The sequence below is a fragment of the Entelurus aequoreus genome, linkage group LG03, assembly GCF_033978785.1.
Source record: "Entelurus aequoreus isolate RoL-2023_Sb linkage group LG03, RoL_Eaeq_v1.1, whole genome shotgun sequence".
NCBI lineage: Eukaryota > Metazoa > Chordata > Actinopteri > Syngnathiformes > Syngnathidae > Entelurus > Entelurus aequoreus.
In genome coordinates, this window is record NC_084733.1 from 76,966,842 (window position 1) to 76,992,522 (window position 25,681).

At 40.8% G+C, this 25,681-nt stretch overlaps 1 protein-coding gene across 1 annotated transcript in view; it reads right to left on the reverse strand.

Moving 5' to 3' along the window:
- LOC133646887 (protein unc-79 homolog) overlaps positions 1–25,681 on the reverse strand; it is a 106,562-nt gene that overhangs the window by 6,281 nt on the left and 74,600 nt on the right. Inside the window, exons 32-45 of the mRNA XM_062042777.1 lie at positions 21,921–22,022; positions 21,246–21,362; positions 21,065–21,167; positions 17,820–17,960; positions 17,664–17,702; positions 17,449–17,561; positions 17,293–17,378; positions 16,755–16,928; positions 16,399–16,467; positions 16,211–16,321; positions 4,757–4,861; positions 4,609–4,686; positions 4,440–4,529; positions 4,182–4,357 (exon numbers count right to left, since the gene is read on the reverse strand). Of these exons, the coding sequence (XP_061898761.1) occupies positions 4,182–4,357; positions 4,440–4,529; positions 4,609–4,686; positions 4,757–4,861; positions 16,211–16,321; positions 16,399–16,467; positions 16,755–16,928; positions 17,293–17,378; positions 17,449–17,561; positions 17,664–17,702; positions 17,820–17,960; positions 21,065–21,167; positions 21,246–21,362; positions 21,921–22,022 (1,504 nt within the window). The remainder of the gene's footprint in view (positions 1–4,181; positions 4,358–4,439; positions 4,530–4,608; positions 4,687–4,756; positions 4,862–16,210; positions 16,322–16,398; positions 16,468–16,754; positions 16,929–17,292; positions 17,379–17,448; positions 17,562–17,663; positions 17,703–17,819; positions 17,961–21,064; positions 21,168–21,245; positions 21,363–21,920; positions 22,023–25,681) is intronic.

A 25,681-nucleotide genomic window follows, 5' to 3' on the forward strand; every position in this document is an offset into this window, starting at 1 on the left:
ACGCCGAAAAATCACTAGATTAAAGTACTGTCATGCTCTGAACATGTGTTGTTTGTGATTTGAGTATTACTCTTCCGTATATTTGGTGTTTGGTTTGGTTTTTAGCTACACACATCTCCTCATTTTAGTGTTCCCATCTGTGCCTTAGCTAACCATTCCCTGTATAAAGTATATACCCATGGTCACCACAGTGTTTTATTTTCCTATATGCAAACCCAGTGTTACTTGGTAAGTAAAACATTTGCCTTGTTTTAATGAATACTTGGGCCTACTACACAACTGTATTTTAATGTTGGTAATTATCAATCAATCAATCAATGTTTATTTATGGTAGTACTTTGAGAGCCAAGTGTTTTCTGAGGTGGTGCTTGGTGAAAAAAGTTTGAAAATCACTAGTTTAGAATATTCGGAGAGAGTTTTCCCCCAACGGAATAGAAATTGAAAGAGTAAATGAAACCAAATTTCTAGGTATAATGATTGATGATAAATTGAACTGGAAATCTCACGTAAAAAATATACAACATAAAGTAGCAAGAAACACGTCAATAATGAATAAAGCAAAACATGTTCTAGACCAAAAATCCCTTCATATTCTCTACTGCTCGCTAGTGTTAGCATATCTGAGCTACTGTGTAGAAATATGGGGGAATAATTACAAAAGTACACTTCATTCATTAACGGTGTTACAAAAAAGATCAGTTAGAATAATACATCATGTTGGATATAGAGAACATACAAACCCTTTATTTATTGAATAAAAAATACGGAAATTCCATGACATAGTGAATTTGCAAACAGCTAAAATTATGCACAAAGCAAACTATAACCTGCTACCCAAGAATATACAACAATTCTTCTCAAAAAAAGAGGAGAAATATAATCTTAGAGAAAAACGTAATTTAAAACATTTGTATGCACGTACAACACTTAAGACCTTCAGTACATCTGTATGTGGAATTAAATTATGGAATGGATTAAGCAAAGCAATCAAACAATGTACTAATATGATCCACTTCAAGAAACTCTTCAAACTTAAAGTGTTTACAAAGTACAAAGAAGAAGAACCATGACAAACATTCTCAATTTATTTCATCCATCCATTCATTCATTCTTAAAGTAATCTTACTTATCTCATCATATGAAATATGACTTACTTCACCAATTATTATTATTAAATTATTACTATTATTTATTTATTTATTTTTATTGTGATTACTTATGGAGTTTATGTGAATAAATTGTGAACAGGAAGTGAACAAAAAGTTTTAGCAACTGTTATGTAAAGAAAAGGGGTAGGATTAAATAAGCTCTGCTTCTTCCTACTCCTTTTCGAACATGTTGAAAAGAGAAACTGGAAATTGTGATGTATCATGTTGTATGCTTGCACGTTCGAAATAAACTCAAACTCAAACCCTTTATGTATAGTATTAACCAGGGCTGTCAAAGACTACAGTTACACTGCAGGCCAAAGTGGACCAAATCTGATTTTTTCTAAATCTATTTTTTTCCAGTGGACTGTTTAGTTAACAAGTAAAATGTGATCTTTATCAGACTCCAGTATAAACGAGCACAGGGACCAAAGTGGCCCCAATAGGGCCTTGGCGTGCCCCCCATGGCGTCTTGTTTAATTTATAGTTCTTCCGTGGGGGGTGGTGGCAGACTTGTAATTATCTTCCAAAACACTAAGGGGCAGTGTCTCCAGAAGTAACAACTACAGCTGTTGTTGACTAGATATTTTGTGTTTCATTCCTGTGCCGAGTGATGTTAACCACTGAACCACATCATCAACGTCATCTGTTTACTTTTAATGGACGTTTTACTTATAAACCAGAGAAAAATACCTTTGTGAAGATGAACTGTGCAACTTCTGAACGACTCATGGCAGAGGACGCTATTATTATCTGCAACAATATTCGGCCATTCGGGACTTTGGACAAGAGAGAAACATGTAATTGTAAATAAAAAAAACTGTTCAATAACTATTGTAAGTTAACGAAAGATTAAGAATGAGAAGTGTTGTGTGCGAGAGAAAAAGACGTGTGTGCACGACAAAGAATATGTGTCCGAATTGAACCTGTTGTTAGCATAAAATTGACAATAAAAGTTGAAAAGAGTGTCGTACTGTGTGACTTCTTCTGGACAACAACAGCTGAAAAACGACACATACAGTATATATTTTTAAAACGCACTGAGATATTATGTACAAAACATCTGTTGTCATGCAATTGTTTAATCACTGTTGATTTATTTCATACAACCATTTGTGCATTTCAAGCACAAAGTCTGCTCGCCTGAGTTCTTGGCAAAAACTGACGTAGGCTACGCAGGGGGAGGGGGGACGCCTATGCAAGCCACGTATACACCAGGATTTAGTGGTTTTGTGCCATGGCTGTTGTGTAGAGGAAAAAGGCAGATGATGGGAAACAACTGCAGGAGGTGGAAGAAGAGAATTGTAAAAAGGAAAGTGATTGCGAATGACATAGCTTGACAAAAGAGGACATACAAGTGACAAACAGGTCACATTACCGTTTGGACTGCAGTAAGATCAAAAAAGATCAGATTCCAAACACATTTTGGACAACGTTTGATGTGGCCAAAGTCCGATGCGAAAAGATCAGATTTGAAGCACTTTGGAGAGTTTGGACTGACAAAAAATATCCGATCTGAGTCACTTGCGGGCAAAAAAAATCAGATTTGGTGTGCAGTGCAAACGGAGCCAAAGTTATTGCTTTAATTGTTGCGATTAATTACCAAAAATATTGCATTAATATTGTATCAATGCAGATTAATCCCGAAAAAGATTGCATTAACCATGTATAAATGCAGATTAATCGCACAATTTCTACATGCTCCTTTGCCTTGAAGGATAGTTACCTGAAAGATGGAGCAGGTTGTCATACGATGAGTGATCAAGCATACGTAACTGCAAAGTAGAGTGAGGAGACTGCGACTGGTGTGCTTACTTATTTCACTTGACAATACACCCCGACCTTACTTTATAGAACACTGTTAGCAAGTTTCGAACAAATCAATTACGTGAATTCAAGTAAAACATTTTAAAACGATGTCCCTGTGTGAGATTCTGACAATAAAATGTAAATTGTGTCAAAATATTAAGGTTAATATTATTATTATTATTATTAATATTTATTAATATTAATATTATTATTATTATTAGATTAATCTGATTTTTAAAAACATGAATTTTTCACAAGGCTCTGTTGATGTGGCGACCCAATAAGTGGTCCCATTTTGTCCACCCTGTAACTGTATGTCTGTTCTTGAAAGGGTTTGTACAGAAAATGTTATTTTGTTGTACTTCTTAAGTGTTCACAAGTGTCTCAAAGGGCTGCAAAAGCCACGACGACATCCACGGTTCAGAGCCCACAAGTGCACTGACATTAAATGGTATTCATTGAATAAAAAAAATAAATCAACAAAAACATGAATGAGTGTGTCACCAAAGTCATTTGAACGTATCACTGCTAGTCTGCACCATACTGAAGCAGAATGAGTCTAATGCCAGTCAAAGGCGTTAAAATAATATCTAAACGGTGGACATTTATCCATGAAAATATGTAAAAGTTGCTGATGGTGTGTTTGACGGAGAAGCAATTGGAAGGAGATATTGTAGTAGTTTGCTGTATATTATTGTTACACTACTTCATAAAACCACTGTAGTTGTTAGTAGTACCTACTTTTATTGTATTGCTTTCTATCAATCGATCCATCCATTTTCTACCGCGTGTCCCTCTCGGAGTGGCAGGGGGTGCTGGAGCCTATCACAACTGCATCCGGACAGAAGGCGGGGTACACCCTGGACAAGTTGCCACCTCTTCGCAGATTGCCTTCTATGTAATGTTTTGTCTAAAAGTTTGTTTTTCTTTTTAAAGGCAAGTTACATGGTAAAAGTGTGTTGTTTTGTGGGGGCAAGCACCGATTTAATTCATTTCAATTAATTTCATTGGGAGACGTTGCTTTGAGATACAAGTGTTTTGAGTTAAGAGCTCTGTCACGGAACCAATTCAGCTCAAATGTTGAGCTACTATTGTATTTAAAAATTTAATATAAACTAATTATGTAGCTAAATTAGCATAAAATACATCCTTGCGTTTGAATTGACCTTTTATTCTGCGGCAAAAACATTAGAGTGATTGACCTCCTTGACTTGTGAGCCTCACCCTTGTTGCATGGTGGAGGGAGGATGGTAAAGCCAAGGAAGATAGCGGACCACAGATTTGTTGTCCCGGTGATTGCCTTTGCTGATCTCCATGGCAGCCACCTGCGCCAAGCCCACTTTAAGGTTGCCCCCGAAAGTGTCCTCGTGCAGCGGCTGGCAGCAAGCCTTCATATGGCTCTGAGGGACACATTACAAGAGGACACAATAACCTCTGCCAGTAACAAAGGAAGAAAGTACTTTGATGCGGAAGAAGACTCACTTTGAGCTTGGTCAGCGTGTGCATGTCTGCAATGAAGTCCAGAAGTTCACTTGTGTATTGTCTCATGCATTCCATTGCTGCCGTTGTGCACTGTCGGAAACACACATTTTATTTTTAGGTGCTGTCTTCACTCCCAGATGTTTTTAGAAGCTGCTTAGTTAAATCTCACCCCAGGGAATGTTGAAATCATGTGCTTTTGGATGATGGTGGATTCTGCAAGTCGTGTGCCAATATCTGCACAAATAAACTAAAATGCCACAACACATTATTTAGGGCGTAACTGGGTGAAAATATTTCTCCTTTTTTTTTTTTTTTACCTGGACCAGCAGTAGCAGGTTAGTGTCAGGCAGCGAGGATTTGAACTTGAGAGCCTGAAGAAGCTCCAGCACCACAATGCGCGACATGTAGAACTTATCTCGCTCCTAGATGTGAGGAAAGATACGAGAGGGGAGAAAATGTACTGATGCAGCAAGACTGCCTTCCTCTATTATAACGCGGCCTTACTCATGCTGCGCGGAGAGCATCAACTCACGAGGCTGAAAAGAGGGGGAAGGACAGGCTGAAGAAAGGGTGGGAGGGAGATGGAGAATAGACAGACAATAGTGAAGCTGAGGAGTAGATTTAGGCCAGTCCAGATCTCTCCTCCCTGAGTCCCAAGCAGCTCAGAGGAGGCTGTCAGGCTGCCTTCTCCCTCCCTGAGGACAGGCTGCTCTCTTTGTTTATCCCTTTCACACAAAGCCCAGCTGCCTGTTTACAAACCACACTGTCATCTTCTGGCTTTCACTTTTGCCTCCTTTTTCTTTATGCGCTCATGTTCGCTTAGGCTAGCCACATGCTCCCTGCAGGGATGCGAAGCAACTCCTTTTTGTCTTTAGTTGTGTTGATAAATCGACCGAAAAAGGCAAAGTAAGGTTGACTGTGCGCACCTTAAAAAAAGATACTTTTCGGGCCATTCCACTGAATCAGTGTCATTTGCGTCCTTGGGAAATAAAATTTATAAATACCCGACAAAATTAAATATAAAATACTTTTTTGTATACAATACTTGTTTTACTCCTTATTTCAACTATACTTTTAAAAAATAAATGTAACTTTGGAGCCCAACTTTTCCACTACACATATTAACAGTGTCAAATAATATGAAACGATGTGTTAACCACAAAGAGGAAGGGACTTATAAATAACTGATCAAAAATATATGTAAACACAATTATGAAGTGCTGAAATGAGCAAAATAATGATAAATGTTTCTTACCTAAACTGTCAATAAAATTAAAGTGCAAATGAAAATACAGATTCACCACCTAGTCATAATTTTTGCACATAAGAAACTTTTCTATGATTTTAGCTCCAGCCTTCTTCTGTTTGTTTGATATTGTCATTACTGCCACAAGTGGTGGAAAAGTGTATCGCAACTGAGTTAAATCCGCAACCCCTACGAACCACAGCTGAGAAACAGATCTTTTTTGAGGGGACGCTCACAGCCCAACAATCGGCCCCCGGCCATTTAAAACACTTCCTTGTGGTCTGGATAATATGCATTATATATACTTTGTAAATTGTGCATAAATTCTGCTCTACGGTCACTTGTATTACCTGTTTTTTTAGTAAGATGTTTGATCCTAGAGGCGTTCCCAGATTGCAAATGAAACCACGCCCCACCCAAAAGTATCCACAGGTACCATGATTTATCTTTAGACAATGTAAACTTTTAAAGTTGTCACCATTTTTTTTCCCAGACACTGTCAACATTTCACCAACATTGTAGTGATTCACCCGGTCACAACATTAGGTACACCTACACTATACAATCAATTCAGACATGCATTAAAAACAGCTGTTTAGGGAACATTTGTGTCCCTGCATGTTGCACTTTGGCGTTATATGCGCATGCCAAAATTATACGAAAATAATACTTTTTTGTGTGTTTTCTTACAGCCTGAAGCAGAGGGGGAGGAGCTCCCCCATCTGCCTGAGAGCTTTACTTAGGGCCTGATTTACCAAAAACCAAATACCAGGCGCGAAACAGCATGTGCAAAAAATAAAATCGTGTGTAATATGATTGGGCGTGTTGTGCGTGATCTACTAAACTGCGCGTGCAATTGAAAATTGGCCTTATTTTTTTAAATGAGGATTTTGCGTGCGTACCGGGCTTTTACCTTGGCGACACTAATGTGTGATGTTTTGAACTGGCAGCACACATATAATCTCTAACAACTTTTCTAAATTGCAGTCTAGACAACAGAAACATATGCAAAAATAATTATGTAGATTGCATCATCAGCACATTTGTGCATCTAGAAGGACTCAACCATAAGGAACTGCGTAATGAAAGACGTCTTTTCTAGTAGGAAATATATTACAGCAATCCTGAATGAAAAACAATGAACGTCCCTGAAAAAAACCCCAGCGGGCACCAAAACGTATTAATTGAATTCATTTTAATCTGCCCCATAAGTCATCCAGTAGCTATAAAGCTGTAAAAGGAAATTCTGAATAGACGTTTTTTCTATTATTTTTTATTTCTGTCTGTCTAAATATGCTGACACACACACATAGGATGGAGGACTCTCGTCTGTCTTTGCAGCGCGAGCACCTCTTTTCTCACAGCCGTGTACGTCTGTGTCAGATAGCACATCCCTTTTACATGTGCTAAATAAAACGTAAAATAGTGCTCCCAAAACGGGGATGAGTGCTAATTAACCACATTGCACAAGCTGTTTAATACATTTGCTTTTTCTCCTCCAGGTATTTTGGGTGTGTTGATGATCGGCATGTATTCTGCATATTAATGAAGACAGAGAAGCAAAATGGTTTGCGCTCCTTATTCTGCTCACTAAACAGACGCAATCCACTTAGTACACATTTAGTAGATCTGTCAAGTTTGCACATGTTTTAGTACACACAAATCTTTAGTCAATCAGGCCTTAAATGACCAAATAAGCTCCGTGTGATGTCACAACGTAGCCAGACTGCAAAACCCCATGAACAGAGGCATCCAAAACTGCGTGCAAGTTAATGCAAAAATGCATGAACCACATGATTTGACACGTTGGCATTGATTAACATGTGTATCCAACATTGTAACATTTAAAAGTGAAAAAAGACAAAATTCCTCTCCTTTTAAGTTTGCTTTCTTTACATTATAATGTTCGTATTTAACTTAGTAAAATGCAACCTCTCTCGGTTTGCATTCAGTCCTGTTACGCTAATACACAGGTGTCAAACTGCAGGCCCACCACAGCAAACACCTGGAAAAGTGTGTAAATGGGGCTTTTCGTCACTTTAATACATATGTTACAATTTAGACGGAAAAAAATTGTGCCGCATCCGACTACATTTTTTCTTACCTCTATATTATTTGACACAAAAATCTATTCCAAGAATTTTTTTTTTGTCATTGAAACCCCTTTGAAGTTGTTCTACAAAATCTGCACTTTAACACTTGCTTGTCACTTTGATTTATGATTGCAAAGCAGTTTTACCATCAGTTTGTTGGTATACAATATAATAATCAAATGAAAGGAGAAATTGTGTAACAATATCATGTGGCGATTATACATTTGTATGATTATCCTTAATTTTGCAATTATAAGTGGCAGCCATAACTGCGATATGGACCATGATAAAAATTAGTTGGACACCCCCTGCATCATTCAGATCCCCTGCAGGCCAAGGGATAGAAAAAAGTAGTTTTTTCTTTGACTGGTAGGTAAAATGTGCCTCACCTCAGCCGCACCTGAACTCTCTAAATTCAAACAACACCCTTAGTAAATAGACAGGGTTGCAATGCTATGCATCAACTACTGGTCATGACCAGTAGTTGATGCACAGCATTGCAACCCTCCGTTTAAAAAAAGCGATACTTTACAACTTTAAATTCTGGATCCTTCTCGGAAGCTGCCATTAAAGAAACGGCATAGGACAGGGTCCAAGAGTAATTGTTCATAGTGACTCTGGGTTTTGAAGAGCGGATATTGTAGAGCGAGGAATCGCGGGTTGAGAAATCAATACTGCAGGAGACATAAAGCATGCGGCGTTGACAGTGGTGGAGGATTGAGCATCCACGGGGCCAAACGGCGCAGACAAGCCTGGCTCCATCTCTGTCTGAGACGGCACCTCAGAAACACACTATAGACCCGAGGCCCTACGGTACACCAACTAATCATGTTAATCGATACTGGATGATTGCCTACTTAATCATGTGGGACACATGACTACATTTCTGGCTGTCTGGGGAGTCAGGCAAGTTGGAGCAGCACCAAAAATGACGACATTAAGACCTGCAAAACAACACAACTCAACATTTTTATCACTGCTAATCTGTGTAAAAGGTTTAACCCTTTAAAGTGCGGAAAGTTTTACGGTTCACAATATTCAAAACATGTTCTTGGTGTGGACACAACTGAATAGCAGGCTGTTGGATTCGGATCTGTTTCTTATGATGCCCTTTTGGAGAAATGAGGAGCAACAGATTAAATCAATGCAAGATAAATGACCCTATCCTGTTTCAGAGTAGCAGCAGAAACTCAAAAATGGCAGCAGTTATTTTGCTGGGCTTGCAGGCTTCAATGTAATCAGTGACACTAATAACTTTGATTGTGCAAAGCTAATAAACAAGATGATTCTTTCAAGCAAATAAGGTCAACTTCCTTGAGGGTCAGAACTGATGTTATGTGGGTAGTTAACATACTCCGTTACTATGCGTTGAGAAGGGCACAGAAAGCTTTCAAAGAATGTAATACAATTATTCTCAGTTGTTTAATTATTAGACAAATGGTCAATGCCTTATGTGCAACTCGCTGACGTTTTGCTTGACAGTCGCCGCGTTTTTCCACAAGTGCTTGTCAGTCATCTAAAGATGGTGATTACACTAATCACCCTAAAGTTACAGTGGATGTTTTGCAGATTGCATTGAGTTGTGCGAGAAATTTGAAGTCAAACTGACTCAAACCCAACTTGCTTTGGGGTCTCTGCAAGTGGAGTACTGGCAAAGCTAGGCCACTACAGTATATAGTTCAGAATCACGTTTAGCTACGTGACTGATTTGTCAATAAATACTAGAAGAAGCTATCAGCAAGATGCATCATGGCCGGAGTTTGGCCAACATAACTATTAACACTGTGATTTTCAAACTTTTTTTTACCAAGCATCACTTCAGAAAACACTTGGCTCTTATCACCATAATGACTAACAAAATACAGCAGCATAGCAGGCCTAAGTATTCATTCAAACAAGGCAGAGGATCTATTTCACATATATGTTTGATATTTTTGGCCACACTAACATTAAACACATTTTGAACAGTAACACTGGCTTTGAATATAGGAAAATAAAACACTAATCACTTAATTAAGTGATTTTATGGTGTACCACTAGATGGAGTCCGCATACAACAGTTTGAGAAGTTACTGATTTAACCCATCCATATAAAAAAAAACGTTGTGACATTGTTGGAGAATGTCAAAAGCACATGTACAGTATTCACTTCAGGGCAATTGCTCGTCAACAGTTTGGAAACTGCAGGAGGTCATTACTCAACATAACAGTAATATGCTGTCATTAAAATGATGCTACTGTATAACCATCACACAGCAGGTAGATAATCCATACACGGAGCTACTACTAATGGAGGATAATAAATACAAACTATGTCGACTCTTAATATGTACTTTGAGAATATTTAGAATTTGCAGCACAAAAAGGTGCTGCAAAGCATGCTGGGAGCCGTCATCACTCCCGTGGCTGGGGTGCTTTCTGTTTTCAATTAGAAAAACAATTTTGTTGCTAAGGTTATGTGTTTAGACTGGGTTAGTCAGTTGCTGTTGACCTGTTCACCTGTGATAGTAGTTAGTTAGTAGTACACTGGTACCTCAGGACACGAGTACCCCAGCTTCATTCACATTTATCCATGAAAATATGGTGAAGTTGCTAATGGTGTGTTTGATGGAGAAGCAGTTTTAAGTAGAAACTGTAGAAGTCCGCTCTTCAAGGTACCGTATATTTCGGATTATAAATCACTCCGGAGTATAAATCGCACCGGCCGAAAATGCATAATAAAGAAGGAAAAAAACATATATAAGTCGCACGAGAGTATAAGTCGCATTTTTGGGGGAAATTTATTTGATCAAATCCAACACCAAGAATAGACATTTGAAAGGCAATTTAAAATAAATAAAGAATAGTGAACAACAGGCTGAATAAGTGTACGTTATATGACGCATAAATAACCAACTGAGAACGTGCCTGGTATGTTAACGTAACATATTATGGTAAGAGTCATTCAAATAACTATAACATAAAGAACATGCTATACGTTTACCAAACAATCTGTCACGCTGAAATACGTCTAGTCTCTTAAGTGAATGAGATAAATAATATTATTTTATATTTTACGGTAATGTGTTAATAATTTCACACATAAATCGCTCCAGAGTATAAATCGCACCCCCGGCCAAACTATGAAAAAAAACTGTGATTTATAATCCAAAAAATATGGTACATGTTATTACATCACTTCTAAAACTACAGTAGTACCTCAACTTAAGTTAAACTAGTTATGTGACGAAGCTCTTAACTCAAAATACTTGAATGTCAAGTCAACATCTCCCACTGAAATTAATTGAAATCAATTGGTGCTTGACCCCCCCAAAATAGCACACATTTAAGAAAAAGTAACTTTTAGATTAAAAAAAATACTGTATAAAAATAATAAAATCAAATGTATTACAAACAACTACAGTAGTTTATGAAGTAATGTAATAATGTACATTTACCTTGGACAGTAGACTTCTATGTCATCTCCTTCCAGCTGCACAACATCAGCAGCTTCTCCATTGTTTCCTGTATAAATGTCTGCCATGTACATATTATCTTAAAATTATTGGCTGGTATCATCAACTCATTCTGCCTCAGTATGGTGCAGACAAACTTTGCAAAGTCTGCTACACGCTCTGTCATGTTTTTGATTATTTTTTTAAACTTTTAAAACAAAGTGGTGTCAATCTCCAGCAATAAGCTAATGCTAGTGAGTAAGACAGGATGTTTTGAGTGGATGTTATGGGGTTGATTGTGGCATCTGCTACACCAGGGGTCGGCAACCTTTACCACTCAAAGAGCCATTTTGGCAAGTTTCACAAATTAAAGAAAGTAATGGGAGCCACAAAAAAAAATTTAAAATTTAAAATGAAAAACACCGCATACAAAGCTTAAATGCTTTGTGCTATGTTAACCAGGGGTCTCCGACACACGCACCGGCACGCACTTTAATGTGGAAATTTGATGTTAGTGCAGCCCGCGAGTTTTGAATGATTAGCACTTGATAGCGTCATACTTGCCCCTGTCATACTTGCCCCACTCATTTTTCCCGGGAGACCCCCGAATATCAGAGTGTGATGACACTGCATTTGGCGCCCTCTACAGTCTGCCCTAACAGTGTACCTGCTCAACCACATATAGATTGCAGTTTCAGCTTGCTCCCTTAAGTGACAGCAAGGCGTACTACGTCAGCAGCCACACATCTTACACTGACGGTACCAATACCCAGAATCCCATGCAGCCCTAACTCTTCCGCTCAACCAACGCACGGAGAGGGGAAAGGGGGGGGGGGGTTGATGTGTGGGGGGATTTGGTGGTGGCGGGGGTGTATAATGTAGACCGGAAGAGTTAGGGCTGCATGGGATTCTGGGTAATGGTTGTGTTGTGTTTATGTTGTGTTACGGTGGGATGTTCTCCAGAAATGTGTTTTTCATTCTTTTTTGGTGTGGGTTCACAGTGTGGCGCATATTTGTAACGTAAAAATGTTAAAGTTGTTTGATACGGCTACCGTCAGTGTAAGCTGTGTGGCTGATGAGTAAGTATGCTTTGCTGTCTCCTGTGTGTGCAAGTAATAACAACATGCAACATGTGGCTGGACTGGCACGCTGTATGTAAATGCTATAGAGGACAATTACTGCAGTGCAATTAGGGTACGCCCTTTATTTAGTAATTAGAGTGTAAATAGGATTATTTTTTCACTGGGAGTAATCTATGAGAGACACTGAGATCCATAAATTACAGGTGTGAATGAATGATGGGTGCAGAAAAACATGTAAAGCGACTTTGGGTATTATTATTATTATTATTATTATAAATCTCCTGGGAAAATCGGGGGGGTCGGCATGTATGTAGCTGAGCCGCATCAGAGTGGTCAAGGAGCCGCATGCGGCTCCGGAGCCGCGGGTTGCCGACCCCTGTGCTACACCAACTAATGGCAGGGATGCTTGTAACTGAAATTTATGCTTGCAACTTAAAGCACAACAATTAGCCAAGAGACAGCTCTTATCTCATAACACTCTTAGGTTGGTGCACTCTTAAATTGAGGTACCATTGTATTCTAGTTGTTTGTAGTACATTCCGTTGTATTGTTTTTCTCACAATATTTCTTATCTAGAAGTTAGTTTTTCTTTTCAAAATGCATGTTCAATGTTAAAATGGTGCTGTTGTATGGGCCTGTGAGCCATGAGTTTGAGAACCTGATACTTCATTGTGGTTGAACTAGTGTTTAATAACAGCGCCCTCATGTGGCATATTTTTCTAGTAATAATAGCACAAGCAACACAGTCGGAGTGCATGTTTTGCCAAGTGTTCACCTTTTTGTGTTGAACAGTTCAGGAGGAGAAAAATAAACTTACAAAAACTACTACAAAGGCCATTCCACGGAATTACTGCCATTCACGTTCTCAAGAAATACATATAGGTGCACAATAAAATTACCTGTAAAAATACTTTATAAAAAATATTAAGCAAAGTGATGATCTGATTACATATGTGTTTAAAAAAATGTAAATACCTCAAACACTGGAAAATAGCAATGTGTTGCCTTTCCAAAAAATGACTTTACCATGGAATATAACAATTGAAATCATTCAGAAATGTTACATGTTTAACATATTTGTGTTACTATCTACACTTTAAGTTTATTTTCTTAAAAAAAAAAATAGTGGTGTCCCTGGGTTTGCACTCAGTCCTGTTACCATAACAGTTACCCATTTAGAAAGATTTGGAATATATATATATATATATATATATATATATATATATATATATATATATATATATATATATATATATATATATATATATATATATATATATATATATATATATATATATATATATATATATATATATATAAAATTCTACTGTAGTAGTTTTTAAACTTTTTGCACCACGAACCACCTCCGAAAACACTTAGTTCTCCATGTACCAACTTAATAACCAACATTAAAAAACAGTAGTGTCGTAGGCCTAACTATTCATTAAAAAGGTTTCATTTAACAAGTATACTTAATATTTTTGACCACTGTAACCCCGGGAAGTAGTGATAAAGCTAACCACAAAAAGTTTATTCTGTCCTTACAGAGAAGCAGAAGCTAAAAAACTTGGTCTTGCCTTGATAAACAAGTTTAGGTTTTACTCCAAGCAACAATAACATCATCCCTGGCGAGCGTGTCACAACATCTGGGGTAATATAACACCGTTTGAATATTTAATTAAGTGATTATTTTGTGTAGCACTAAATGGAGCCCACGTACCACTAGTGGCACAGCCGTCTACAGAGAAAGTATGGACAACACGGTTTCAGACGATCTCCTAAATGATTGGTCAAAAGCCCCTCACGTGACTGCAGGGCGCCATGTTGGATACCATTTTGGAGCCGCCGCTAAGCAACACAGAACTTCCTCATTCGACACTTATTTTAATTGAAGAGTGTTTTGCCGTGTAAACATGCCCTGTTGTGTGGCTAGGCGACGCTCCACTCACCAAAAATGCGGGAAGCATTTGTATCGTATCGAAAAAAAATATTATTAGGTAAGCCGGGAAGGCTAGAGTGCCAATGAATGACAACAGTAATTTGTGCGAGTTAAGCAAACATACAAACACATGAGAAATGTGATATATATCTCAGTCTGAGTAACAGTGAATTAATACACTTTGCCTGACAAAACTTTGCTTCAAAATTGCCTCTTTTCTTCACCTATAATCCAAACTAAACTAATACATATTGCAGTTAGAAGCAGGATGAGTTGAATATTCAAATATAGTGATAATAACATCAGGAAGCTATGCAGACTCACCACAGCAAAACCTATTAAAAATATTCAAAAAACCAAAAGTAAAAGCACAGGCATAGTGCAGTGATTACAATTAATACATTTGATGCAGACACAACAGTGGACATACTTCACACAAAAGTCATCATTTCAGTTTAAAAATCACTGTTCTAATGTATATTGACTATAACTATACATTTCATGTTTAACATTTCTTTCCTTCTTCCTAACTAATTACCGTATTTTACGGACCATAGGGCGCACCAGATTATAAGACACACTGCCGATGAGCGGGTCAATTAGTTCTATTTTCAAACAAAAGGTGCATCTGATTATAAGGCGCATTAAAGAGGTCATATTATGATTTTTTTCTACATTTAAAACACTTCCTTGTGATCTACATAACATGTAATGGTGGTTCTTTGGTCAAAATGTTGCATTGATTATGTTTTACAGACCATCTTCAAACCGCTTTCTGACCTCTTCAGTATGCGCCGTTTTGTGGGTGGTCTTATTGACGTGCCTCCACTTTGACAGCGTTTTCTACCCGTCACCTGTAGTTTTTAGCGTTTTCATTGCGAGTCTACTGACGAATGTAAGTTAGAACTACTTTGTAATAAAAATGGCAACAGTGGAGGATGAATGCTCCACAACAAGAATACAGAGGAAAAAAAGAAGCTTATTGACTACGGCGCAGGCTACAATGGCAGGCGCACGCACATTTTCGAGACTTATACAGATCCCAAATACACATCAGCAGGTACCGATAGGTAAGAAAAGTTGGTTTTGCTAAAATAGGTCGAAACAAAACGCTAGATAATTTCCCTCCTAATAGGGGCCATTTTAGGGCCCTTATACACACACCATAATAATACCCGTATGTTGGAGCACGTCTGACTACTACAGCCATAATGCCACGGAAATCCATCAAGCGGTGCGGCGTTGTAGCTTACCAAAGTCGTACTAACACATTTTGACAGATTTTTGAGCGCCCTGTGTAATGTTCTATATTTTCAATGAAACATCAAAGTTTTGGGCTTGCTTGCGAATGTCATTGATTGAACAGGCGTCAACCTGCAGTCCACACATTTTCATTATGTGTGACTGCCATCTACTGGTCAAATTCAGCATTAGACCATGTAACAAACAAAATTGGTAAACACAACCAAAATCAATCTGTATATTAGGGGCACGATTTTTGAGAAAATGAAAGACTTTTAAGTGTGCCTTATTGGTTCGAAAAATACGGTACTTAAATTAATTGTTTTATTTTCAAAATACTTTTTTGGTAAATCAATGTAATGTGCTTAGTGTGTACATGCTATTAGCATAAATGCCATGTGGCTATATTTCATGTATTTGCTCATTCCATCCATCCATCCATCCATTTTCTACCGCTTGTCCCTTTCGGGGTCGCGGGGGGTGCTGGGCGGTAGGTGGCTTAAAAACTCACTTTTGTCATTTTGCTCTTGTTACTAAAATTAGTCAGTTTGGCTTGGGAACCTTACAAAAACATAATAAAGTTGCCTGATATGGACTAACATACATGTTGAGTAGCTCAACACCAGATTTAAAGGTCAAAACGACTGTTGAGAGTGCAACTAAAGCAAATGGCATGGACTTGTGTGTAATTATACTGTAAATGTTACATGGAGATATGAATATTGCCAAGAGTACCTTGTTAAAAGCTTTGTAACACAATCCACACAGCTCCACCAAGTAGGAGAGGCTGAAGATGCCATACTGGATGACAAAGCTCAGCAGCTTGGAGAAAGGCTCCAGGAGACTCTGTAGGACACATGAGATTAGATGTTAAAGGTCAGGATTTGTATAAATTAGCTTCCCAAAATCTTCTCTGGGCTTACTCGAGTTGAATTTGTGGTTGGAATTTTCAGTAGGCAAATTATAATCCTCAGACTGGAATCCATGGGGCACTGAGGGACAGACAAATTGAAAAAGCTTTAACCGAAAGAGTTTTCTAAGTACAAAAGTTTGTGCAACTATTCCTCACACTGAAGCAACTACATGTGCATGAATAAAATGATTAGAGACACTTTAATTTGACCTCCAAGGTCAACAGCGGCGGAGTCAAATCAATGAGAATCTCAAGATTCAGTCCCATTAAACCTGACAAGGGCACTGCTCCATGCTTTCTCCCTGAGCCATAATCACATCAAAGCATATCAGGCGCAAGCTAAGTGAGCGGCGGCGTCAATAATACCTTCAGAGGGAGCACAAAGGGAAGTTTAGTAAGGAAGGCCTGGAACTGGTTGCAGATGGTGGTCCACAGGTTGCTCGGAGAGTCCATGGGGAGTGCCTCCATGAAGGTGGCGATGTTGTCCAGGCAGTGCAGCATGGTGCCACCTGCTGGGAGACTCTTTTTGTTGTTCAGGCCCTGGAGGGGAGCGCACACAAAGCATAACTGGGTTACGTAACGGCCATTCTAAGGAAAGAGATATTTCCATTTAAGTGATCATTCAGTACTGATCAATCACAATGCTCATAATAACGAGGCCAGCGGATTTAGGACACCGAAGCGCAGATAAATGCTCACGTGGGCAGCCGCCTCGCTGCCTATGTGTAACAGTCCAACAATAACAACAATCAACTGGTGCAGTTGTGCAGGGTAATAAGGCAAGGCATTCCTGATGATTTCTTCTTTCAGATCGGCTTATGTTGCTTAGCTGGGGCCAAAGAATCCCTTTGCTTTGACAAGAGCGCCTCCTGCTGGTAAGAAGACAAACAAGGCGAAAACTCACCTCCAGCAGCATGTTGAGGGCGGCAACAGAACTCAACTCATTAAAATCTATCAGCGACAAGGCAAGCGTCCGTAGGAAACTTCCGTCTGTAGAGTAGAGAAAAGGATGTTCAGTAAATGTAAATCTGAGGTTTCATAGTGAGAACTCGGAGCTGACCTTTAATGTTGCTTTGGAAGAGCTGTGGCAAGATGCCATTAGGAGCCAGCTGGTGGAACATGCAGCGGAGGAACTGCTTAGCCACACCTGCAACATTCCCTGGGATCAACATACTGCAAAACATCATATGGAGGGAGGCACATGAATTATTACACGCAACATCTATAAAAGTGGATATCTGTGCACTGCACCGGCGTGACAGCTTCATGCCATACCTCTCTGCTTGTCCGGAAAAATTAGCGCTGGAAGCCAACCTGAGAGAAGCAGTGGGTTAGGAATCCAGGATCCAGGATTTGAATCATGCATGAGTTGTGAGGGTTATTATGAAACTGCATGGATGTAGGTAGCAGGGAGGCCGGGCTCATGTATACCTGCCCACAGACTGCATGATGTCCAGAAGCATAGGAGCAGCCAAATCAGGGCTGAGGTGGATGAACATGGAAAGAACCACCACCGCTAGGCCAAGAGTCTCCTCGTCATATTCCTCCAGGACCGCCGCGCAGTCGCGACACCTAAAGATAGAAACATAGTAGGTACTAGATTAGCATTTCTGCTATTATAATACATCCAGATTTATATATCTCATCAGATTGTATGTGTTGTGTTTTTGTAGGAGCTAAAAGGGAGTTACAGTGGATCCAGAAAGTACTAATACTATAATAGTACTAGTAATAATACCCTTTGTCACAGTCCTACAGTACAACAAAGCTGATATGCAGACTATTTTGTATTCTTTAAAAAACTTGTCATCATATCTACTGTCAGTTGAATCCTAAATAAATCATTAGGGTGCTTTGTGCATTTGATGTGAAAACATCTGTTAATTTAAGTAATTTCCTGTGAGAAAGAGGTCTTGTAGAATATAGCAGAGGCACTAAGCAAAATTGTATTTTGGAGCCCGCTTGCCCCAATTAAAAACGTTTTTCACAATTTTTAATTGATGTGAAACCATTTGTATGCCTTTTTTTTAATTCAAACTTGATTTTAATTTAATGCATGTTGTCTGGTAAAACAATATTATTGGGAAAAAAATTGTTTGAGCTTATCCGAGCTGAATTGGGGCGAGAGGCAGGGAACACCCAAAACTGGACTCAAGCCAATGGCAGGGCACGTATAAACAAACTCTTATTCACATTTGCAGTCACACAAATGGAAAATGTATAGTCTCCATTTACCTAACATTCATATTTTTGAAATGTGGGAGGAGTCCAGAGTACCTGGAGAAAACCAACACACGCACAGGGAGAACATGCAAACTCCACAGAGATGCCCAAACCCAGATCTTCTGACTGTGGGGCCTACATGCTCACCACGAGGTCACCATGCATCATTAACATCATTAAAACATACTTTTTTTAAAAATGCTCACAACTCACTTTCGGCCGGGATTCGATCTCAGTACCATTGTGTTTAAAGACGTGCACTAATGTAAGTCTTATATTCTAATCACTGATGGAGCAGGACGTGGTTAGGAATATGTCTGCAGTAAAGTCGGACATTTTTACATTCACGCCAAGCAGGGTTCGCGTTAGGAGAGGGTTGGCCCTGAGTAGAAGTTGCATTGATAAGTTAGCTAAAATGTAGTGATTATTTCATATTATCTGATGGTGTGTTCTCATTTGTCATGGTGGTTTGGTTAAAACAGTGATTCTCCAACTGTGGTATGTGTACTACGTACTCGTCAGATTCGCGTATGGAGAGAGTGTGGTCAACTCGGTTTCAAAGTTGGGACCAAACATGGTGCCCTGTAGACAAGTGAGGGGCTTTTGACCAATCAGAGAGAGTATGGCCAGATGGTCAAAAGCCCCTCATGTGACTACAGAGAGCCATGTTTTGTCCCAACTTTGAAACCGAGTTGACCATACTCCACTAGTCATATGTGAGCTCCATTTAGTGGTACACCAAAAAATCACTTGATTACTGTTACTGTTCAACCTGTGTGTAATGTTATATTGGCCAAAAATATTACATATACTTGGAATATACTTGGTACTTGTAAAGAAAGTTTGAGAACCAATGGGTTAAAACTAAGTATGATGTGTTTGCTATGCTAACGTGGTTCTTTTGGTCAAGTGGGTCTGTGAGGAGACAATTTACTTGAGCTCACACGTGAGCATGTGCTACATAGACCAAAGTCATGAGCCAGTGTCAAAATGGCAGCAAAAAGCATGCAAAATGAGAAAATGAGTTAAAATTGCTGTCTCTTTGCTGTGCTCTCTTCCTCTGTGTTTGTGACAACGGCACTTGTTAAAAGTATATCTTAGAAGGTTTTTGAGAGACCTAAGATGGTTAACATAGCGTAATATAACAATAAAATATGTATTCAACTCAGCAGACAGCATTTTGGTTTGGAATATTTGAGTTGTGTCAAAAATGTGCCACCAATCTCGCCTTTACTTTACACATATTTTCCATACTACGTACTGCGCAGCCTTTGTTCCCATGAAAAACATACCAATGTGAATGCCACAGCAACCACATCAAAGTGTGTATCAAGTATTTTTAGTAATTTGTGGTCCACTTCAGAGTACCAAACCACAACTGCTAATGGTACCACAATGATGATGCATTATGGCCACAATTACTCTCAAATACCAATTTGTCTCTCTTTCTTCCTTCTGAGTTATTTAATGCTTACAAAGTCGCTGATTGGTGTCTTTTAATGTGTATTTGCAAGCCCCATGTGAGTAGTATCCCAAAGGGGACCTATGATGAATTTTGTCTTTTCTGACTTTCTAATGTTGTTACAATGTTGGATATTCGTGTTAAACAATGCCCAAGTGTCAAATTATAGGATTCATGTGTTCGTGAGGTTTTGCAATCTGGCTACATCGTGACATCAGAGCAAGGTGGACGTACTTATTTAGACATTTAGTTAAAACTCTCAGCTAGGGAGAGCAGAGTCAGGCCATGACATAAATGCTGGTAAAAGCAGTTCTTTCATGCACTCTCTGAATTGATCGGTTAATGTGCAGGTGTACCTAATGTTGTGACAGGGTGAATCTATATAATGTTTATGAAGTTTATTTCAACAGTATCCGGAAAAAAAAATAGCGGTGATGACTTCAAGATATATATTCAAAGAGTGTACATTTTCAAAAGATTAATGATGATACTTTTGGAGAGGGTATGGTTTAACTTGCAATCTGGGAACTTCTAGCTTCTAGAATCAAAAATATCGCAGACAGAGTCAAAAAACGGGTTAGAAAATTGACTGTGGAGCTACATATATTAAACATTTTAACTAAAGCATATCCAATACATATTATCTGGACCAGGTATTCTCAAACTGTCGTATGGGTACCATTTGGTACGGGTGCTCCCTCCAGTGTTATGCTAAAGAATCACTTAATTAAATATTCAAACAGTGTTCACTCCGTGTGTAATGTTACACTGGCCATAAATGTTATTGAAATATCCATTTTAATGAATGTTCAGGTCTACTACGCTACTGTATTTAAATGTTGGTCCTTATGGTGGTACTTGGTCAAAAAAAGTTTGAGAACCTCTGATCTAGACCACAAGGAGTGTTTAAATGTAGATTCAAATCATAGGTCCTCTTTAAGATAATTTTTGTTGTAATTTGGCGCAATAGAATTCAACTGATTTCCTTCACCTGTCAGACATTAAGGTCGGCTGCTCATCAATGAACTCCTCCGGTGCAGGAACAAACATGCTGACTGTGCTCGGTGCAGAGAGCAGACTAGTCTTTGTTGGACCTACATTACAGGGAAAGACCATTCATTGAGGTAAATTCCATTTTTGTTGTTTCAGCAAAGAATGACTGACTGACTAACCTGTATCCCAGGTGCTGATGTTATGCGGTGCGCTGGATTGATGCTCCAGCTGCCTCTTCATCAGCTGGCTCATGGTCAGCGCCCCCAGGGAGCCTCGCTTCACTTGACGGTACTGAGCTGTAAGGTCACACAGGGACAAAAACTTAAAGATATTGGTATTCCTGTTTGAGGAGCCATGTAGGAAGATAATGTGTGAGGTCACAGAGAAAAAGGAAGTTTCAAGGATACAGAGTGAAACAGATGGTCAGTATAAAAAATACGCCACTAGCTATTTTTGTTTTGAAAGAAATCAGCATCTGTCCCACAATACGAATGTCCTGGGTTCGATCCTGCGCTCAGGATCTTTCTGTGTGGAGTTTGCATGTTCTACCCATGACTGCGTGGGTACTCCGGCTTCCTCCCACCTCCAAAAACATGCACCTGGGCATAGGTTGATTGGCAACACTAAATGGTCCCTAGTGTGTGAATGTGAGTGTGAATGTTGTCCGTCTATCTGTGCTGGCCCTGCAATGAGGTTGTGACTTGTCCAGGGAGTACCCTGCCTACCGCCCGACTGCAGCTGAGATAGGCTCCAGCGACCCCCCGCAATCCCAGAAGGGATAAGTGGTAGAAAATGGATGGATGGATGGAAGAAATCAGCAACTGAGTAAGGTAAGTGATGTGTCAGATTCCTACCGGAAACTGAAGAGCGGTGGCTTGTTTCGGGCATTGCGGCTTCAAGGGTCGGAGCCGAGGCAGATTCCCGTGGCTTTTCCAAAGTAGACAGAGCTTTGTTATCTGCAAGGTGATGCATTGGTCAGTCAGCCTCACTAAATCCAACAAATGGAGCACAGTTCATGTAATTTAGCTTCTTTTGTTCGGGGTTGCGTGCTGGAGCCTGTCCCAGCTGACGACACAAAATTACAGTAATAATGCATGATTTTTTAAATCCAGTGTTTCCTATAAAGTAGTCTCCTGTTTATCGCTGTTAATTGTTTCTGGATACACGGGGAAAATGAATTTCCGCGAAGCAGAAGTCATTAATTATAAACCGGATATATTTTTAATAGATACAGCATAAAACAAACTGTTTACTACCTTTTAATTACATTTTCACCAATACAGAATGTATGATAGCCCCCTAGAGGTGAGATAACACCCTTTAGTCAGCTTTACACTCTTTTAATGCTGCCAAAGGGTGGGCCAATCAGTGGTCACAATACTGAATAGCATGCTCTGATTGGTTTGTTCTCATGTGGTGGTTAATACAACTGTAGTATCTTTATTTTTTGTTGTTCATTTAGCCATTTTTGTGCTTCAAAATGCTTAATTTACAGGGACGTGAAGACACTTTATGGAAAAAAGAGGAAAATTCAGGGAACAATTTGTGAATAAATTACTAACATTATTATCATTGAAAATGTAATGTAAAATTCTATAACATGCATGCAAAGAACTCAAATATATTTTCCCATTTGGCAACTCTATCCTGTAGCCATGCCCCATTCGGGTAATATACTCCCAGTGTTTTCACCTCTGTTTACAATTCGTCAGGTCAAAAATATACCTTCTAGCTGGCTGATAGAAAATATTCTAGAACTACAATTGGTTGGGAACTAACAATGTTAAGATTGTAATCATCCAAATATGATTAGCAGCAAAGTGGACAGCTGTCGTGGCCCAGAGAGCAAACATAGGTGACAACAAGTTAGCTAGCTAGCAAGCTTGTTGCAGGCTGATTGTCTTCCGGTCCTGCAACTCAGTGTGACGTTTAGGCAAGAGGATATGGGGCGCCGAATGTAAAAGCTCAGTCATACTTTTCTAGCGGATATGTTATGGATCACACTCCTGCTGCTGCTCTTCCTGCTGTGCGTCCTGACGGGCGCGCCACGGGCCACGCCCACAGACGCACTCTCTCCGCTGCTGGCGCACCTCCTCGCGCCTGCAACCAATCCGTAATCCACACACCTGCCCGTGATGAGCGATCTGCCTTCAAGAGCCAACGCAACCTGAGATCCGACGCCAGAACGTAGCTTGTCGTACCCTGTACAGTAAGCCCACACGTTCCTCGCTCACCCATTTGTGCATTTTCTCTCCCTGTGCTTCCTCCCCGCCGTGCTCATTGTCACTTGTGTTGTGTCTTCTCCAGCTCCCCGTCATCCTTCCTTGTCAAGCTGTGTGCCTTGTCACCTTGGACCTTCCCGTGGATTCCCCCTTGCCTTCCTGGATTTTCGACCTCACGCCTGCCCACTGCCCTTGACTACCCACCTGTCCTCCAACACTCGAGCCTGCCTTGCCCTTATTTGGACTTCCACCTGGATCAACACGCACCCTCAACATCCTCTAACAACCACGCTCAGATAAGTCTCACATTTAGTCACACTACATCTCTTTGGTTTAATTACACATCTCACTCACATATCCAGCTGGCAATAAACACGCTGACAGCTAAACGAAGTCATTGTTTCTGTCGTCTACTTCTCCCAGTAAAACGTCACAGTACGTTCTGGCCATGTCAGAACCAGACGGCAAAAACATGACGCGTACCCCGCTCACCTCCAGAGCCTCCCCTGCACCCAACATCACAGGTGTGCACACGGCACTCCAGCAGCACCAAGAGCGCTTTTGTGTACTTGAAAACAAGCTGGATGCTGCTTTTGCTGACATTTTAGCTCGACTAGAATTAATTTCCCCAGGCTCTTCCGCTCCGCCGGCAACCGAGCAAGTCGCCTCTGCCGCTGCAGTCCCCATACTGCCCCCTACTTCCTGCAAGCCGAAGATCGCTAGCCCCAGAGAATTCGAAGGGGATTTTGAACTTTGCCGTGGCTTCTTGGTCCAGTGTGACATGGTTTTTCGTCACCAGCCCTCTCGTTACAATTCTGACGGGGCCAAAATAGCCTTTATGTTTTCATTATTGACTGGAAGGGCCCTCCAGTGGGCCACGGCAGCAGTTGACCACAACATTGGCCTCAGCACAAATTTTGCCACGTTTCGCTCTGAATTCCAGGCAGTTTTTGATCACCCCGCGGATGGAGGAGACGCCCCCTCACGTCTTCACTCCCTCCAGCGAGGTTCTCGGTCTGTTGCAGACTACACCCTCGAGTTCCGCATCCTGGCCGCTGACAGTGGGTGGGATAATAAGGCCTTGATGAGCGCCTACCGTCGGGGCCTCTCCGACGAAATCAAGGACGGATTGTTGCGAGACCGCCCGGCCACCTACCATGACCTCATCCAGTTGGCCCTGCTCATGGACCAGAGGCTAAAGGAACGGGCAGCGGAACGAAGACTCGCAGCCCGCGAGAGGACCAGACGGCCGGCGTGGGAGAATCGGACCGCTTCCTACTCCCCTACTGCTCCCAGATATCGGGCTGAAGGCGCCCCCTTGGTGGACCAGTCTGGGTTTTTTCCTGTACCTTCCAGTGGGGTGGAACCCATGCAGTTGGGCAGGACACGACTTGCCACTGAGGAACGGGAGAGGAGGTTCCGGCAGCGCCTCTGCCTCTACTGTGGTTGTGCGGGTCACATGATCCAGACCTGCCCCACACAACCAAAAGATCAGGCTCACTAGTAAGGGGAGTACTAGTGAGCCATACCACCTTTCCCCAGGGTCGCAGTGACCCTGGCAGCCTCTTCCCTGCTACTTTATCTTGGGAGTCAAAGAGTCTGATGGTGGGAGCATATTTGGACTCGGGTGCAGATGAGAGCTTCCTGGACCATGATTTTGCCTGTCAAGCCGGGATTGAACTTCTTCCCCTGGAGAAGTCCTTACCAGCTCAGGCCTTGGATGGACATCCCTTTGGACCTATCACCCACCGTACAGCACTGGTCACACTAACCCTGTCAGGCAACCACACGGAAAAATCAGCTTTTTGATCCTCAACGCCCCCGTAGCTCCCCTTGTCCTCGGCCGCTCATGGCTTCGCCAGCACGAGCCCCATATTTCCTGGATTTCAGGGAGAATCTTGGCCTGGAGCACGGCATGCCATGCTAACTGCCTCAAAGTAGCAGCCCCCGTCTCGGAGAACCCCAAGCCTGAGTCATCCCCATCCGACCTGTCTGGGGTCCCCGTTGTCTACCATGACCTTGCAGCCGTATTCAGTAAGGCCCGGGCACTATCCCTACCCCCGCACAGACCGTACGACTGTGCCATCGATCTCGTACCCAACGCAGTACTCCCTTCTAGCCGCCTGTACAACCTGTCAATACCCGAGAAGAAGGCCATGTCTGACTATATCACGGACTCACTCGCTTCAGGGATCATCACTCCCTCCAAATCACCGGTAGCCGCTGGATTTTTCTTTGTCGGCAAGAAGGATGGCTCCCTCCGCCCTTGCATCGATTACCGAAGACTCAACGCCATCACAGTCAAGAACAGGTATCCTCTTCCACTCATGAGCTCCTCCTTCGAACCTCTTGCTCCTGCAACAGTCTTCACCAAGCTTGACCTCCGCAATGCT